The sequence below is a fragment of the Pterocles gutturalis genome, unplaced genomic scaffold (assembly GCF_000699245.1).
Source record: "Pterocles gutturalis isolate BGI_N339 unplaced genomic scaffold, ASM69924v1 scaffold2334, whole genome shotgun sequence".
In the NCBI taxonomy this organism is placed as follows: Eukaryota; Metazoa; Chordata; class Aves; order Pterocliformes; family Pteroclidae; genus Pterocles; species Pterocles gutturalis.
In genome coordinates this window covers 60-19,111 of record NW_010130280.1, presented here as the reverse complement: position 1 = coordinate 19,111, position 19,052 = coordinate 60, and the positions used below count along the sequence as shown (strand labels likewise).

Here is a 19,052-nt window from a genome sequence, read left to right as displayed (position 1 = left end):
AGCAGCCAGATCCCCCTCCCTGGCTGGTCCACCTTGTGCTGGTCCCTCCGCCCCCTCCCAGCTGCTGCAGACCCCCATGGGTGCCTGGACAGTTGGGGTCCTGCTGGAGAGACCCCCCCAGCTGAAAGGGAAGAGAGCTGGGGGCAACCAGAGGGAGACAAAGCCGGGAGCCCCTCCGCTCCCCGGAGCCCGGGCTGGGGTGACCAAGGCGCTGCAGCCAGGCACCGGTGACACGTGGGGGACCAAAGGCACCCCCACACTGGGAGACAGCCCACAGGACTGTCAGACCCCCGCATGGAGCCAGTTTTTAGCAGCCAACTGCCCACGGAGCCGTGAGTCACCATTCCCATGGCAACTCTGCTTAAAGACACCCCGGGGATGGGAGCCACCAGCATGGACCAGCGACCGCCCAGCACCCGGGAGATGGAGCTGGGCCCTTCCTCCCCATGCTGCTGGGACCAGAGGGCAAACACAGGACATGTCACACTCCAGGGGCTTGATCCAAAAGCCCAGAGCTTCCTTTTGAGGCCATGCAGCTCTCAACAGCACAGCAGCTCCTTCAGACCAGAGCAACCAGTCGCACGGAGATGTCCCCTCCCAGAGGTAGCTGCCCATGGCCACAACACACCAACCACGGTGGGCAAGGGTGGGAAGCCTCTTTCAATGAGAAATTAAAGAACTTTTCTTGCACCATTTGAAGGATTTGGGTCTTAAAATGGTTTAAAACATTTTCGGGTGCAACATGATGTCCCCAAGGATCCAACGAGCAGCAGCCTCAAGCCCTCTCCTCTTCCTCCCAAGCGGCTGCACCTCCAGAGACAGAGCTCTGGGCACGGCCGCATGAAAGGCTCGGCTTGATCAAATTGCACTCTGCCAGGCTTGGTGCCTGCCTGATCTCCTGAAACTTAACTGGATTTCTCCTAAGAAAAAATCAATAAGCTGAATGTCGGTGACGATGCTGAATCCTGAGCTGCCCGGAGTCAATCCCAGCCCCCGGCTCCGCGCAGCTGGTCCCCGTGCTCCTCGACTCGGTCTCTGCCACAGCAATTTGTGCCGTTCCACACATCTCCTGTTGGACACCAGCGGGAATTGGGGTTGGACCACCAAGGTGGCTGCCCAGGCTCCCATCCCCGTGTGCGCGGGAGCCCCAGCTCACGCCCAGGGCTGTATGGGTGTATAATGACCCTTCCACCAGCGTCCAGCTCGTTCGTAGCACTTGGGGAGGGGCTGAAGACCCCGACTTGGGTGCGTGCACAGAAAGCTCTGGGCTCCGCGCAGTAGCACAACGGTTCAGTGCCATTCCACACCCGGGGACACTGAGCCAAGCCCCCAGGTGCCCAGCACATCCCGGATCTGCAGGTGGCCCTGGTGACAACCACCCCCCCGCAGGAGTGGCTCGGACACCCTGGTCCCACTCTCGGTAGCCGGGCTGAGCCCTGGCGGTCTGCTGGGCAGAACGAGAGAGAGAAAACCCCGGGGAGGCTCTGCACTCGCAAACACGGGAAGAGACGCGGGCATCCCGCCAGCGCAGCCGGTTTTTTTCTGAGCGATGCCGCTCCGGGTCTGTTTAACCATAACCACGGACTCAAACCGTTGTCTTGGCTGACGGTGGCCTCGCTTTCCCCCCAGGAGTCTGGATGCTCTTCCCAAGCCCGGCTGTCCCCAGGCTCAGCTGGCGGGTCCCTGCCAGGGCTCGGCTCTTGCCAGCCTCCATCTGTCCCTGCCAGCTCTGCTCGATGCTCGGCATGTCCAACACATCTCCAGCACGGCTCTCGAGGCCATTTCCCTCTTGGCAGAAGCCACGTTGCTGCTGGGGCTGCTGTTCATGGCTGGGGGGCCCCTCCAGATGTGGACTGGTCCACATGGATCCCCTGCAAGCTCCAAGGTGCCCGTGGGACCCCACACTGGAACACAGACCCCCACCATCGCCCCAGATTCAGCCTCCAACGACGTCCCACAGCCACCACGTCACCTGGGTTTCAGCCCAAGCAGGTGATGGCACCTTGGCTTTGGAGAACGACCTAGACCCCCAACACACCATCATCACCAAGCCCTGGAAACCTCTAAAATCAGGTGGCACCTCTACCTTGGGTCACATAATTCTAGTCCAGAATCCCAGAAGATGCTTGGCCACAGCCCCCAGAGTCACTGCCCCACCATGCTGCTCCCAGCTGCGGGATGGCAGCCCCCCAGTGTCACAGAATCACAGAATCATGGAATATCTCAACTGGGAAGGGACCCAGAAGTGTCCCAGGGTGATGGACCCCAAGTCTGCAGGTCAGGGTTTGTGGCTGCAGAGGATTGAAGGAGCTGGAACATCCCGCTGAGCCCAAGGCAAACACCCAACGATGGGTTTGGGGGAAGTCGTGTGGGAAGGCAAAGTCAGCATTGTGGAAACAACGACACCAGGAATGGGCAAGAGCTCCTCGGGACCCCCGAAATGTCCAGAGAACAGAAGAGGAACCACGACGTCAAAGAGCAAAATGAAACGGTGAAAGCAGAGACCACCGGGCTCTTGTCAGGTCTCCTCTGCACGTTCCTGGGAGCAAAATAAAGGTAAAACATCAAAGAGAAGAGCAGGCTGGACTTTCCCAGGAGAGATCCCACCACCGAGCAGGTTCTAAGCCACCGCACTGACCTTCATGAGTCATGGAACTTGGCAGAACATCTCAGTCAACGGAAACATCTAGAAGGAAACCCAGCCACGTTCCAGCAAAGGGCAGCCGCAGCCACCGCCTTCAATTGATCTGGTCGTGGAAAATCTGTGATTTACGGGGCGAGCTGTGACTGCTCATCTCTAATGTGATTTCCACCAGAATATACGGTGTGGAGGCTGGAAACCCACCAAAGGTGCAGACGGACGTCAGAGCGCTGCCGAAAACAAAGAATGGGGGGAAATGGAAAGGTCAAACGGTATAAATCTGTCCCGAGCACCGAGATTCATTGCAAAGGCCAAGAACTTATTATCTCTAGAGCTGTGCGGAAGGAAAAAAGCCACCTCTGGGGGATGGAGTGGAGCTGGGTCAGCCGCCGCGGCAGCTCTGCGGAGGAGCTGGAGAGCAGCATGAGCAGAGGTACCCACCTCCAACCACCACCTGGAGATGGAAACCTTGGGGATGGAGGGTGTGAGGAGCATCTCAGAGCAAAGAGGACAAGGAGAGCCCCACTCACCCCTCGAGTGAGCCTGGGCAGCCCAGGAATGACTCTCACGTGGTGACTGTCTTCAGCAATGGATCCTCTTCCTCCATCTTCCTCTTGGAAAAAGCAAAAGACGAGCCCAAAGGGCTTAAAATCATAGAATAAAATCCCAGGATGGTTTGGGTGGGAAGGGACCTTAAAGCCCACCCAGTGCCACCCCCTGCCATGGGCAGGGACACCTCCCACCAGCCCAGGTTGCCCAAAGCCTCATCCAGCCTGGCCTTGAACCCCTCCAGGGTGTTCCTGCACGGAACAGGATCCTGCACAGCTGGATCTGCAGCAAGCTGGAGCAGAAGCAGCGGGAGAGGTTGTTTATTACAGTCATGGTCACTTAACTGGCCTAAATGAGCATTTAGGAGCCGTTACGGTGAATCACGACTGCGCCTGATCTGCACACCCAGCGCAGGGGCCACTGCGGGCAGGCTATGAATTAGCTGGCAAAGAAAATGAAGAAAGATGAGGGTCTGGAGGTGATGAAGGAAAATATTTTTCCGTTTCAGATGATGCACAAGGAAAGCCAAAGGAATTATCCGAGGAGCTCGCGGCTGGCTGTCCCATCCAGCGGCGCGTGGCCAAGAACTCCCTGGTTTCCAGCACCCTGCAGCGTTGGGTACCAGCTGCAGGATCAGGTTAAATACTGGAAACCAGTCAGCAGCTGGTCACCTTATCTAAGTCACTTCACCAAAACTGTTCTCTTTTAGATGTGGAACTTTCCCACAAGCAAGATCCGAGGTGAGGTGTCCACACCCATCCCCTGCATCAGGGATGCGGGAGCATCTCCTGCATCTCAGCAGAAAAGCTGCTAAGGAGCAGCCAGCAGGACAGCAGCTGAAGGAAACATCCCACATACGTGACAGAAGATTTTTTTCCCCCAACACCAGTTAAAAAAAGTGAAAATCACACTGAGTAAAATAACTTTTTTTGGGAAACATCCCAAAAGACTCAGATAACAGGCTGCAGGTTGCACAGACGCACCCAGGCTGCTGCAGACCCCGTCCCACCGGCAACTGCTGCATCCAGCTGCCGAGGACGCCGGGCAGGAGATCCCTGGTCTTTATTTTCGGGGGGCACTGACTCAATTCCTGCGTGGTCTTGCCGATGAGACTTTCCCCATCCCTGGTGAGGTTCAAGAAGCATCTCACAGACATTTATTGTCACCACTGTGCTTGCACCCCATGGTCCGGGTGCTCATGTAAAGGATGAGTCCCTGCACACGCGATACAGCCTGCGCAGAGATGTCGGACAGGAACTGTCCCAGAAAGAGCCTCGTGAATGTTCAACCCCCCTTCTGAAGGCGGTCAAACACCAGGATTCCCTATTTCATATCTAATTTGTGCACTGTGGGATTTATTCTGTTCAGCTCTTCAGTCTGTGTACTAGCACTTAAGATACTCGAGGAAAAATCTGAAATTATTTCACTGGCAAAAACACCAACGAGAAAACTGCGTCAGCAGTGTCCCCCCCCGCAGCCAGCACGGCAGCCAGACAGATCTGGGCATCTTCTGAGGGGCCAGGTCAGACTCCGCTATGGGATTTGCCGCACTCATCACTTCTCACTCTAAGCAAGCTGCTGGAATGAAATGTCTCACCCCAGGGCTCTGGGATAATCCCATTTATATTCAAAGGAACTGATCCGGACGCTCGCAAGAGAAGGCAGAACCGGCAATTATTCTCTTTAATCACAATGTCAGGGAAGCGCTGTCCTGCATCCCCTTGTTCTGCGCAGCAGCACATCAGTCCTTTGATTTCCTGCTGCACCATCAATCCCCCCTGCCCCAACCTCACTTCCCATTACGAGGACGCAGCTGACGAACCCACCCACGTCCCAGCTCCCAAAACGAGCCTCCAGCAGAAGCCCAGAACCAAAAGCCCACGCCTCCCCTTGTTCCCCCAGACCCTCCAAGCCAGGGGTGTCCCCCCCCCGGCAGCACAAGTCCAGCTGGAGAGGAAAGCCACGCTCATCGCGCACTTTATGCAGCAGGTGTGTGAACCGTACCCTCTTTTCTCATCTCACACAACACCTGAGCTCCAAGAGGTGACGTTGGACCTGTTATTGCATTTTATTTACCCATTTGGTGCTGGTCCGTCCATCCCTCCTCCTGACCACTGTTCTCTCTTTCATGGTACCAGCCGACACAACGAACAGAACACCCAAAACAACCGTGTTCCCCCTGCAAAGCTGTGGGTATATAAATATTACCACTGGCACAAACTTCTCCCCCCTGCAACCCACCTGATGCTGCCGCCGCCTCCATCCTGACCCTGCTCCGCGCCAACAACGAGCCCCGTGCAAAGTCCGGGTTGTATTCGGTTTGGTGAAGCATGAGACGCTGCGGCTGCAGAAGGCTTATCGGTGCGGCTTTGGGCAAGAGATGTGTGTTAGCCAAGACCCGTGTCCCTCAAAAGCACCTCTAAGATCTTTTCAGAGATGCTGTGAGGCCACCAGAGGAGGACACAGGATGGGAACTGGACCTGTCACACCTCACACTCCAGTACCCATCACTGGGAGCACTGGGAAACACCCAGGACCCCCACCAGCCTCATCCAGCCACCGTTAAAAAAGGAGCCGAGAGCAGCTGGTAATGTCTCAGAGCATTCACGTTGCCATCCACCGAACATCCTTACAGTGCGAGAACACAGCAAAGCGCAGGGCGGACAGCTCAGACCCGGTCAGTTCGTTAACGGATGGGAATAACGAGGGCACACCGAACAGCTCGTTCTGCAAAGGAACCAGTCCAGCCTCCTTCCCCCCAGTCCATCCCAGAGCAGATCGGTGCCGGTTTAGTGACGGCGTTGCTTCGGGATCGCTGCGGGAAGCCTTTGGCTGCGATTCTCAGAGAACCTGCTCGGTGCTGGAGGAGGAAATGTCCAACAGCCTCCACGCGGCGTAGGGGTTGAGCTCGTCCTGGTCTCTGCACAGCGCCCACACGTACAGCATCCGCAGAACCTTGTCCTGGAAGGAAAATCCTGCCGTTAGAGCGTGTGATGGACACAGAGCTCCCAGCTCAGAGCTGGCGGGGACGTGCTCCACGCTTCCCCCAGAGATTGCTCTGGGGATTCACTCTCTGGTTCTAACCCAGGACAGCTCCAGCAATATCCACCAGGTTAGAAACGGTCAGAAATTTATCACATGAGGAACGGATAAACTTTGGATTGCCAAAACCACAATTAGGGTTTTCAAATATCTCTGGCTGCCAAGTTTGATAACATTTGACCTGATTTTTTAAATATAAATGTCTGGTTTCAGATGGGTTTGCTCGCCAGGCTGCGCTGATCTCTGTAACCTCCCACCGGGTTGAGGCTCTTTCCTGCGGCTGTAGCTCTGTTTCTCCCACGTCTCTCCCCACAGCTACACCACTGGCTCTCACATGTCCATCTGAGCCGCTCCAATTAACCAGAAATTACCATCATCACATCCGAGGAGAGACAGAGAGAAAAAAAAAAAAATTTATCAACGAAAATCAGATCATAACACAGTGTTTGCACAGACACAGACTAATTCTGCCACCAAATCTTTGCTGTGCTTTCACCGTACGGGGTCACAGGCTGAAAATAAAAAAGCCTATCAGCTTTCCCATCCTTGAGGCATGTAATGAGAAGGCAGCAGCTTTGTTTCTAGTAAGGGAAAAAGGACAAAAGCCGTATCTCAGCACATCCTGCGGCCATCGCTCACCGTCCTCTACCCCTGCACCGCCTGTGACACAGCCTCTGCCTCCCCCAGAAGAGGTGACGCCGGCTATCAGAGCCCGGATCTGGTGCGGTGTCACAGCTCCCTGCTGCACACCATGGGTTCTGTCGATTTTCTCATTCAGCCACTAACCATCCCTCAGACAAGGAGTATCACTGAGGGATCAGGCTGTGTTGGCTCGGCTCCCAGACGTGTACTGAACCACCACACATCTGATCAAATCCGTGAATCGTTACGGGTTATAATTTAGGGACACAAACGTGACAGCGGAGACTTGCTGTACCAGACCAGTCATGAGAAAAATTAATGCTTGAGATATATCACCCATCATAAAGGCATTTTTTTTTGGTCTTGCTCAGTGTTTCAGAAGATGAACTTGCTCCAGCTCTGCTCAGAAGTGCTAAAAGTGATTGAAAACGGGAGTCAGATGTTTGGGATGTGGCAGAAGGAAGAGCAGAAGGGACAAGAGAAGAAAAACAAAATTTTGCTTGCTCAAGGCGGGCTGTGCATTGACGTACTAACCTCAGCAACGATAACAGACCCCCCCTGAGCATAAAACACTAAGAATAAGCTCAAGATGAAATGAATAACTGATTGAATACTGCCAGCAGAACCTTAATTTGTATGATTTTTGTGATTTTCAAAGTCCATTTCAGAAGGCTGGGTACGAAGGGTGATTTAATCACACACTTCAGCACCAAAGCTCTGCTGCATCTGGAAAAGTTTGTGTTGCCAAACACGGGATTTCGGAAGGGATGAGCAGCAGACAAGCTCAGAGCTGCTGGTGCTCTTGCAGCGTGCAGTACCCAGCAAGCAGCGCAGCTTTCCTGCTGGAAACGAGACACGACGAAACATAAAAATTACATGTTTCCAAAGCAGAGAGATTTCTGGTTGTGTTGCTTTTATTAACAGGGTCCCTCTTAATCCTCAACGTACGGTGCACGCTGCTGCTGTGTATATCCACAGAAAATGGGACAGCAAATTTGTGGGCTCCCAAAGGCAGATTTCCACCACGACCAGGAGGTGAAACACGGCAGCAATCACAACCATATGATTTCTATTCAGAGAGTTGACAATCTGAGGCCCCTTTTCCCTAGAACGTCGTTTGTTCGGTGCTCGGCAGGAGCAGCTCAGCAGTTAACACCGAATCATCGTTCCCAGCCAGCCTGCATCCCACTGATTTGATTAAAGCTGAAGGTTTGTTTCCAACAGAGAATTTTAATGCATCTCCCTGATTTATTGCTTCTCTGGAGAAATCAGACAGCAAACGGACTTTGATATCCTGTTCAATAATTATCACATCAATATCTATCTTCGAGGAACGCAGTAATTTAATGCAAGAAACCACTCTATCAGCTCTTCCTCCCCTGCAGTCGAGGTGACAGGCTATAAATCAGGCCAGATGGGTCCCATCATTAAAATTAGTCCTTTCTTTTTTTTTTTGTAAACTTACAGCCTGGACTAGAGAATGGTTGCACAAAAGCCAATATTTATTAAAAGCATGTATTAATTTTAATGGAAGTCTGCTCGAAACTGCCAGCTCCAGGCACCTCACCATGTCCCCCATTATAGACCATTAACATTGCACAGACACAAGGCGAGCCGGAGCCGTCTGGACAGGGAGCCGCTGGAGAAGAAAGGTATTCCAGAAACCACGCGGGCTCCTGAGCCTGCTGTGTCGTTAACTCTGGTAACGAGCAGATCCTGCGGTTAGGTCTGACAGGCTCCGTTTAGCATCGCTCACGGCAGAGCAGGCAGGCTGGGCTCGCGGTGTTAAAAGCTAAACCGCAGCGAAGGACAATCCGCAGAGGTGCCAGATTCACCGCACAAATCACCCCCGGTCAGAGGTTCCCATTTACAAGCCTGTGTCACGCACAGTGTTTAATCCGGATGGACACGGGGGAGTTTACGGGAAGTAAAGGGTTGCAGCCCTGAAAGATATTTTGTGCTGGTGTAGGGAGGCAATATAGAATCCCAGGATGGTTTGGGTGGGAAGGGACCTTAAAGCCCCCCCAGTGCCACCCCCTGCCATGGGCAGGGACACCTCCCACTAGCCCAGGTTGCCCAAAGCCTCATCCAGCCTGGCCTTGAACCCCTCCAGGGATGGGGCACCCACAGCTTCTCTGGGCACCCTGGGCCACTGCCTCACCCCCCGCACAGGGAAACATTTCTTCCTCACATCTCATCTCAATCTCCCCTCTGGCAGCTTCAAACCGTTCCCCTCGGCCTGTCCCTGCACCCCCTGATAAGCAGTGCCTCCCCAGCTGGAAGGGAAAGCACTGCTGGTGGTCATAGCTCCAGCTCCTTTCCTCGCTGTGAATTTAAAACATCCCTTTCTCTGTCCCTTCCAGATGTTTGCAGACTCTCCTCATATCCAATAATTTTCAATTAATGGGTCATAACACTTCAGGAGCCTGACAGGAATAAATAACCCACACTGAGCTGAACCAAAGACCCACAAGATGCAATATTATTCCTTCGTGTGGACACCCACTGCTCTAGATGGACCCAGACAAATCCGTAACAAGTGAGGTGACAAGCAGGGGACCCAGGGAAGCAGCATAAAGCCGACAAGCGTGACTTACCGGATCACCTTCCACCACCTCCCCGTTCTGGTTCTTAATCACCATCACAACCTGAGCCTGAAAAGTGATAATTAATACTGGTCCCTGCTCCATCATCTTCCCCATCGCCAGCTGCAAGGAAAGAAAATCCCATTAGAAAACAAACAATTTCTGCAGCTTAATGTAAAAACATCAAGTATTTAACCCAACTGCCATGGCCTGGCACGGCTCACAGAGGAGATCTTTGAAGATACGTGGTCATCTACCAAACAGCTCCCCCTGTTCTTCTGCAGGGTTACACAGGTCAAACCAAGTCTCCTGCTGTAGGGCGTTTGCCTGCGTGTTTCTTGAGCTCTCCTGCACCCACTCCAGGTTTTTAAATACATGGGCATGAAAAGAGAGACTCTGAACAGGGCTGCAGACAGACAAAAGCCGCCGTCAGCACCCCTCCCGTCAGCAAACCAGCATCAGATTTGGTTCTCTCGGTTTCCCAACATGGTTGCTGAATTCTTCCTGACTTCTTCTCTTGCAGGGGTGTGACCAAAAACCCAAAACAAACCCAGCAGCTGGAGCAAAGAAGAAAACCTCTCCTTAGGTCAGGAGTTTCTACTCGATCCCCCAAGGTGAAATGTAGAAAAGGACACTCACATCGATGTTGTCGATGTCCAGAATCCTGGAGTGGAACTGGAGACCCATGGCTTTGGCTTGCTGGATCGGATGAGCAAGCTGACTGAAAGTCTAAACGAAGCAACAAACGCATGTTACATGTTTGAATTTGTTCGGTCACAAAGAAAAAGGGATTTTCTGCTTAGAGAGAACCACCAAAAAAAAGATCAGAATAAAAGTCAGGTTTTTTTGCAAATACACTGTGCAAATTCCACGCATAGGTCTTGCAAGGTCTCAAACAGCTCCATCAAATGCTCTGGGCTTCGCACAACCAAATCCTCGGTGAAAATCCCCCCTCCCCTGGAGATCCATCATCACCGAGTACGTACACCGAGCACACCTGAGAGCCAGGGCACTCACGATCCTGATTTGAGAGCAGACGAGGAGGAACAGTCTGGAACCCAGCTATTTCCCCACTCCCCAGCATTTCCTGGCTCCTTTCAGGCCCATGCACATATGCTGCATTATTTCTGCACCAAGAACTGCTGCTGGGGATAGCAGATTTCTACCTGCTTCCAGCGTTATCACCGTATTCTTGGCAGGTATGGAACAAACAGGAGGGAGTCCCTGCCTACCTCCCCCACCACAGATCTTCTAACCTTTGTCACAAGCATTTAAATGCAAATATCCTGCAGAAATTCCTGGAAACGTCACCAGAGTGAAGCTGGAGTCACAGATGAGGGATTCTGAGGACAGCCCAAGCCCGTGGGCTGACAGCAGCCTGCAGCTCGGTCGGTGTACTCGCCACTTAAATACGTTTTTGCTTTACTGGTTTGTATTCTGACACTTTCGTGACCAGTATCACAAACTCAACATTGCGGCACGATGCTGTTCAAGAACGTTTATCTCCTGGAGTCTCATTAATAGGACTCTCATTTCCTGTCCTGGCTTATTTTATGGATGATTCCTGACTTTTGGGTTTAATTTATAACTACAAGTAGCTCAGAAGGGTTTGCTTTCTGTCTTATAAACTGCAGAGAATCCACTACTTCCCTCTAGAGACTGGAGAGGAATTCTACAGTGTCATTTCAAAGGTTGCCTGAACCAATAAAGAACTAACTTTACCTTCAGACTTCTTTAAATATCTCACTCTTACATACTGCAATATTGTTACAAAGATGTTAATCACAAAAAAATTAAATAAAAAAATGTGTCTCTTCCAGCATGTGCTTTCCCAGCCCTCTGCTGGCGGGGCTCAGGAAGGAGAACATTCACTTCGAGCAACTAAATTCTTTAGAAACCAAACTGCGGCTCTGCATTGCCTCCAACACAATTATTCTGCAGCAGAGTGAAGATCAGAACAAGCGTCCATCTACTCACAAGGGACAATCGAAACCTTTTGAGACATTTTCAGTAGCTGTACTCACCGCTTCATAGCACCAGTCTTTGAGGATATCAAGTTCTCCAGACATCATAGCCTACAAGAGACAATCAAATAAAATATGAGCATTTTAAACCACCTTCTATATCGGAGAGCTGAAGTTATCAGCACTTTCAGCAGCAAAGTATTTGAAATCCTACATCTTGTGAAACCCAGAAGGAGCTTGAAAGAGGAACAGCAATAAGAACTTCTATTGACACACACGTACCGAGTCAGAAGTAGATAAACCTTCTGATAATTAAGACAAAAGCTATCTTAAACCTTCCCATCCAAAAAGGCAGCAGAACAGTGCCAGAAATATTTTCACTGACCCATCTGCCATGACCTGCTCTTCTTCCCAAGCAGCTGCTCATCACGTAGGATCCAGCTGTACCCAGGACATCCTTTCCCTTATCAATATTTGATATAATTTGCCCAGTGCTGTTCATTCACCTACTTCAGTCTGATCCCTCTGCTGCCCTTATAATTTCTCATGGGAGAAGATGTTTAGTCGTTTTTGAGGTCAGGAAAAAAAAAAAAAAAACTGCTAAATTATGAAATATGGTTTTAAACTCAATCATCGTGTGGGATCCAGCTTCCTTTTCCCAAGGTTATCTCATGTTCTGTGCAAAGCTGGATGCTTGAGAAGCAAATACTGTCGCAGCTTTTAATTTTAGCATCAGAAAACTAAAAGAAAAATCTCCCATGTTATAGCAAAAGAAAAAAATAAAACAAAGGCATCATACTCTGCCCCCACCTTACCTCCAAGACATTGGGGATTATATCACGCTCGCACTGCTTTAGAAACCGATCTTTGTCAAAGGACGGATCCACTTTGAGTATCTCCGTCAAAACTTCAGACATTTCTGTCTTGGAGAACAATCCACCTGATAGAACAACTCAGTGAGACTGGTGGCATGACAACTGCCACCAGAAAACTAGAGAAAGACCTTTGGTTATATAACAGAGAGACGGAAAAGTCACCTGGGAACAACTGCAGACTAAGCTAAGCTGAAAAGGTTTACCCCACACAAGCACTTGGCATCGCACCGCACTTCTCACCCAGCAGCTACACTGCGCGGTACCGGCGAACGACCCACGCAAAATATTATAAAGCTCCAGAATCTGTCCCGAAGGTCAGTGACACCCCAGCACTAACAGTCAGGAGGAACAGAGCTCAGAGGCTCGAGCCGCGCTTTCCCAGCGACGATGAAACGTTACCTATTAAGTCCGTGACTTTGTCTGTGACAGCTCTGGAAGCGCGGATGAAGGCATTATCACTTTCATCGTACTTCATCTTCATTTCAAAGAACCCTGAAAGGAGAGGAGGCATGAGCGGCAGCGTCCTTCCACTACACTCCTGAATTAGGAAACAACATCAAGACGAAACCTGCTAGTTCTCTTCTAACTCTCTCTGTTGATTAACAAGTTCCAATTTCAACAGTTACTTTCCTCCTCACCTTCCTGCAACGTTCTTAACTCTCAAGAACTGTGATGGTTTCTCTGATTTCAGCTCCTAGAAACTCTGGACCTTTTCTGCAGATTTTCAGACAGAAAATACTTTTGACCTGCTTACACCAGTAAGAGCCTGCTTGCACCACTGGATTCAGTCAAGGGGGAGCAGGATGGAGTGATGTGAAACCAACACCTGAAAGTTTAACCAGGATGAGGAAATCAAGAATAGACCTTAAATCTTGCCGATTTTTAATCGGATAGCAAGGCATCAGTAAGGATGCAGTTTGGAAGCAGCTCTATGTACATCTCAACCTTGATAAAAAATCAAGCCAAGCAGGTCCCAAAACTCCAGAAGTCACTGATGGGGAAGGAGAATGCCTGCAAAGCAAAATCTCCAAGGCAGAAAGAAGCGCAGGGGGTGAAGCAGTTAAAAAAAAAAAGGCATTTAAGCAAACAGACATTGTCACAACAAACTAAGGGCTCGAGCAACCCATGATCTGTCTCTGGCCATCAGCAGGTGGAGCAGAACTGCAGAAGGGAGTTGGGGGATAATGGGCGCTGCAGGGAAGCTTCTTCCCACCACGTCAATTAACAATTGGAATCCTGCCCTGAAGCTTCTGCTCCTTCCAAAAACCCACACGGTGTTCTCGGTGCAGGTGGTACACCACGGGAGAGCACACCCCGCAAAGCCTGGTGCAGCCACAGCTGCAGCGCTGCCCGAGCTGCAAAACCACCGTCTGGAAAATGGGGATAAAACGCAGAGAGTGCAGAGAGCTCCTGCAGATGGCAGAGGATGGGAGGATGCAACTTGTGGGGAGTTTTAGGAGCTCTGAGCATCTCTCCTCGGAAATTCTAACAAATGGGATATAAAACCCATTCTTGGACACCTCCCAAGGAGCTCTGCTTTAAAAAAAAAAGTCGGGAAGAAACACAATCCAGAGTTAATAATACATTGCACTTTTACACAGTCTTTTTTTTCCTGAACAAGCCATTTCCCCTGCAGGACACTGGCAGCAATTATTTTGATTTGTTGAAGGATCCTGGTCTCAGGCTTCTTTATGCCTTTCAGAAACATTAAGTGTCTCGATAACTATAAGAAATTATTGCTCACTGCAGTACAGATACTCTGGTTTTGTTGCAAAACCTAAAAATACCGAAAGGAGGCAAAGCCCCACGCATTCCAGAGTTCTAAGCAGATGAGAACAGAAACCAGCGCACTGAAGGTGAGATTTTTCCTCGTTATAAGCTCAAGGTAGAAGAGATCTGCCTGTCCCCTCCCTGGTGACAAGCACTATGCATGTCCTGGCCTCTTCCCAGAGCCAGAGTGGATCTGACTTGGAAAAAAATAGAAAAAAGAGCAGTGTTCAGGTTTTGGTACCTACAGGGAGCAGGGAATGATCAAAACCAGAGCCTTGGAGAAGGGTCCGACACAGATGGAGCAGCTGGGAAAAGCTGCGGCGTTGTCAGCTACGCCCACCCCCCTTCACACCGCCCCCCAGCAGCAGCGAGGACCGCAAAAAGGGCGAGGATTTGCAAGATGTTGAGACTAGATGCACAGATGGCATCAGATCCAACCCAGCAAGAATGAGAAGAGGGAAAATAACGTGCTGCTCCTTTGTCGTTGGGACACTTACGATTGAAGACGACGTTGTTGTCCTTGAAATCTTTCCACTGCTGGTACCATTTGGAGTCTTTATGCAGCACCATGCCCATGGCCTCCCTAGACAGGGCACAAAATACTTGTGAACAAGTGGCTTACAAGTGAGTGAGAGGAAAAAGGAGGACATCCTGACGAATATCCCTGCAGCACGCAGTGTCACTGAGGCTGATGACACCACAGAAATGACACACGACTTGGGGGAGCAAGGAGCAGAGAGAGCACAGGAGCTCAGACTCGGTTCTGCCAAACGCCATTCAACAGCACGATGTTAGAACCAAGAACACAAATACACGTGCAAGTCAAAATTTCATGCCAGAACATTACATACCCACTTTATAATTTGAATTTAATTCTAATTTAATTTTTTTGGCCCAGTTTCACTATCAGAAGATTCAGGATCATCAACTTATGCTGGAAATTTGCTCTGCTAGGTCACACCTCACCCCACAGGCCCCCTTCAGCACTTGGATTTTAACCAGCTCTGACCTCTAGTGAAGTTGTAAAGTTTTAATCAAATCATGCACAGAAATATTCACCGTAAATTACATCCCATACGTACTCATTAGCTTCAAATATTCGTTCCTCTTTACTCCTATCGCCTGAGAATTCTGTTCTTTTCCGAAGCCGCTCCGGACGTTTGTAAGGACCCGTCTGCCCCAAAACACTTTCATCTATTTCCTTCTTAACGGTTTCTACTCCCTGAAAGGAAAATATCCCAATTAGGTTGATTTACCATTCTCCCCACCTGTTCCCAGAAACTGAAAATCATTTCTGTTGAAGGAAAAAAAAAAAAACCAAAACAAAACAAAAAAAACAAGAGAGCGTGGATTATCCTCCTCTGCAAATGCTTCTTTGCTTATATCTACTGATAAACACACGGTGCCACGGCCCTTCTGCTCGAGAAGTTAACAGTCTAGGACAGCAAATGGATGGCTGTATTGAACCAACCTGAAGAAAAAAACCAATATACTAGAAGCTCTGGAGACAGTCAAACCTGATGGCTGATAAGGGGTAAGCTCTACAGAGTTTAAATCGGAATAAATCAAGTCAGAGGGAGGCAGAGTTATCAGCCCTGCACAGCAACCAGCAGCTGCAGATGGAATGACAAACCTCAGATAAAAGGAAGAATGATTCCTAGCAGGAATCACCAAATCTCCAAAAGGAGGGGAGAAGAAAGGCTTCAGGACACCACCAAACAAATGCAAAGACACCCAAAAGGTCAAAAAAATCCAGGTTCTAGGCCCAAGCTTAGACAGAAGACGTTTGCTACCCTGCTGCACAAGCACAGCAAGCGATTCCTCCAGTAACACGTTTCAGCAGCAGCTCAGCTACGAGCCTTACGCTTTTGTAGGGCTGTTGGGCGAATGCTAGACGTGCAAAATACATCTCCTGAATTTAACGGCTTATTCCAGCAGCTCACAAGATCTTACTGTAAGAGTTTGGCGTTTAATTTTACAGTCAACGCAAACTCACACATAACCGCCCTGTTAACGAGCCGTGCCAGCAGCGCTGCATCCTAGGGAGGCATGGGACTGACGTACCTGAGAAATCGCTTTGAAGGCTGCTGTCTTGCCTAATTTCTCTCCTCCTTTTGTCACCGACTCCGCAGACTGCTTTGCTGTTTTTGCTGCTTCTTCCACACCTTCCTTTATCTTTCGGCCGATATCACTCTTACTGACTTCATCCAAACTCTGCAATGAAACAAAACAGGAAAAAAAAGTCATTTCAGGGGAAAACTTATTTTGAGTTACTCCTCTTTGGGAATCCTTAATTTGGGATTAACCAAACCTACAGTGAACACTGCGCCTGATTTTTGCACATTTAAAATATGATCAGGAAGACTCCTCAGAAGTTTACTCCAGAGGTAAAAGTCAAAGCACATGAACCACACCAACGCATCTGCTGCCTGGATGAACCCAGACGAGGAACGAAGCAAACGAGCACAAGCTGCAGGGCTCAGTCCCATCCTAAAAAACAACTGGAGACTTTTTTTACTGCCAGACAACGCAGAACCATACGGACTGTCTCCAATATCCAAATCGGAGAGGAGTCACCGGACAGTGCCTGTCCTCTGACCACTAAGAAATCTATCATACACCACTGCTGCAATTTTGTTAATGACTCTGGCCTTAAATATTCAGAATAGCGATCACCTTTGGAACAGCAACCACCTTTCATCAGGAAAAAAAGACTGAGGGATAATTCAAACACACACAAACCCAAAACCCTCAAGCAGAACTGCCTAAGCCTCCATGGCTGTATTTTACCTCTTTAACTGTTCCAGTTATTTCTTCAAGTTTCTTTTTAATCACTTCTGAGGTCTTCACTGTTTCGGATTCAATGGTTTTCTGTGGAAAAAAAACCATGTGAGGACAGAAAATACTCAGAATCCATTTAACACCGTAACTGGGGGCAAAACGAGCTACATCGGAGGGAGCCACTCAAGTAACCAGCATCAGCATTTCACTTTCACAAGTAATGCTGTCTATAGTTTTTCAAAGAATGCAAAAGAAGTGTTCAAATACAGCCAACGTTAAATTTAATGTCTCATTATTTTATCTGCTTGTTATTTGGGAAATCCAGTAAGGGTCTGCTGGAAAGATTTTCCACTAAAAAATAAAACCACTCCAAGGCATCCATTTAGCAGTCAGTATTCCCAGCCAAGAAGAACTTCCTATAAAATGCTGAACGAAACAGTTCATTTCCAGAGAGATTCCAATTTATATTCAGAACAGTAAGAGCTCAGTGGCTGGGCAATGAAAACATCAAAGGAATTCATGAGGAAGACTCACGTATTTCCTCCTTGCTTCTCGGAGCGCATCAGACTCTTCTAGCTTTTTAGCTTCATCTCGGAATTTTTTAATACTTTCTTTCATCTCCTTGTTTTTTGCCAATTCCTGTTTGATGTTCTCCACAAAACCCGATATAAACCCCTTTCTTCCTCCAGCAGAGTAGCATCTAGACTGAAGAAAATCATTACAAGTTGTAGAATCCAAAGAGATTTCATTGATTTACAACAAGTATCAAAACCAGCACGTAGATTTACTTAAGCCAAGCACCGGGTCACTTCTAACGTATTCAATGTTGTGGCAAACATCCAGCTACCTTGAAAAAGCAGCAGCTTACCCCAAAACCAGCCAGATGTCCAGCACATTCCTAATGCCCCGTGAAATACATCTACACAGCGATTAAAAAATATGCTTCTCCAGAGGAAGTTTAACTCCAGAGCTTAGTTCAGGCTTTGGTGGATGACGTTACCAGAGCACCGCTCCTGAACTCTGCCACTTGGACTCAGATGCTACAAAATTCCTTGAGTCCATCAAATAGATCTTAAAAAGTGGAAACTTTCAACCTAAAAAGTGGAAACTTTCAACCTAAAAAGTGTGCTTCTCAGAAACGTATCAGTACCCTAGTGGGGAACCACTTTTGTCTTGAAATAAAAGAATTTGGCCGTTCACCAACCTGATGGATCTCTAGAGCAGGCCCACTCATCCTGTACGCTGTGCCGCTGAGCACCGCAGGAACCGGGTATCTTCTGGACACGAGCCATATGCCGCTGAGGAGACATTTCTGCCACGAAAACATCAGAACAGGTGTTAGCACGCAACACATGAGAAATCAAACAGGCTTTGCTATTGAAAGCTTTGGAAAACGATTCGGAAGCCGAGAATATTTAATTCTGTGTCCAAGTTCACAATAAAACATCCATCGCCTTATCAGGCCCCCAGATGTTGAAAAGGTTTTGTAAGAAGCTGCACTGCCCGGTCCTGCGGCTCCAGTGACGGCACCGCCAAACACCACAACCTACATCGAGTTCGCTGCTGCGATGGAGTAACGGCGTAACCGCCCCGCGCATCCTGCTGGCCCAAAGACACGCCTGACATTAATTCACTGGTTTCTACACTTCTGAAACTCACATCTTTTAAATTCAGCTCCCTCTCCTCTACCGCCTCTGCAGTTATACCCAAGTTCCACCAGCTGAACTTTACAATATCAAGTTTGAATCCAGGCAGCAACGCTCCACAGCCCATCTTCAAACCTTCCTGCCCAAGGCTTCCCCGAGGCCAGGCTTTGCAGCAGGAAAGAAGAAACCAGGTGTTATAACATCTGTATTAACTGCAGGAACAGCACGAAACCCGGGGCAGCCTGCCCTCTGCACCGAACCGACGGCTCGCTGCTCCCGGGCTGCCCAGCAGAAACGCTTCCTCCCAGGTGGAACTTTGGGCCCAAAAGAGCTGTCAAAGCGTGACACGCCACAAAGCGGCTTTTAAACCCAGAACCTCTGCGTTCAGCGCTCACATCCGCTCACCTGCCCAGCGCCGGGGGACAACTCACAGAACCGGGAACGGTTCGGGTGGGAAGGGACCGCAGAGACCCCCCAGGGCCACCCCCGGGGCAGGGACCCCTCCCACCGGCCCAGGCTGCCCAAAGCCTCACCCAGCCTGGCCTCGTCTTTGCATT

At 49.7% G+C, this 19,052-nt stretch overlaps 1 protein-coding gene across 1 annotated transcript; it reads right to left on the bottom strand.

Annotated features, from left to right (window-relative positions):
• Positions 1–6,031: 6,031 nt before the first annotated feature.
• TIMM44 (translocase of inner mitochondrial membrane 44 homolog (yeast)) lies at positions 6,032–18,167 on the bottom strand. Its single transcript, XM_010080152.1, has 12 exons — positions 18,054–18,167; positions 17,384–17,554; positions 16,859–16,939; positions 16,133–16,282; positions 15,151–15,290; positions 14,566–14,651; positions 12,698–12,790; positions 12,239–12,363; positions 11,484–11,534; positions 10,099–10,188; positions 9,472–9,582; positions 6,032–6,151 (listed from the first exon to the last, which is right to left on the bottom strand). The coding sequence occupies exons 1-12, from the start codon at positions 18,081–18,083 to the stop codon at positions 6,032–6,034; spliced, it is 1,248 nt and encodes a 415-aa protein (XP_010078454.1). The 5' UTR covers positions 18,084–18,167.
• Positions 18,168–19,052: the final 885 nt, after the last annotated feature.

What these genes read in the sequence shown, in the direction of transcription:
- TIMM44 (XM_010080152.1), bottom strand. Translation starts at nt 18,083, where the DNA reads ATGAGTGGGCCTGCTCTAGAGATCCATCAG. An exon ending in AAGACTGGTGCTATGAAGCG is followed by an intron (nt 10,189 to 11,483) that starts GTGAGTACAGCT and finishes TGCTTCGTTTAG; the next exon opens with ACTTTCAGTCAGCTTGCTCA. An exon ending in TGGACATCGACAACATCGAT is followed by an intron (nt 9,583 to 10,098) that starts GTGAGTGTCCTT and finishes CTTTCCTTGCAG; the next exon opens with CTGGCGATGGGGAAGATGAT.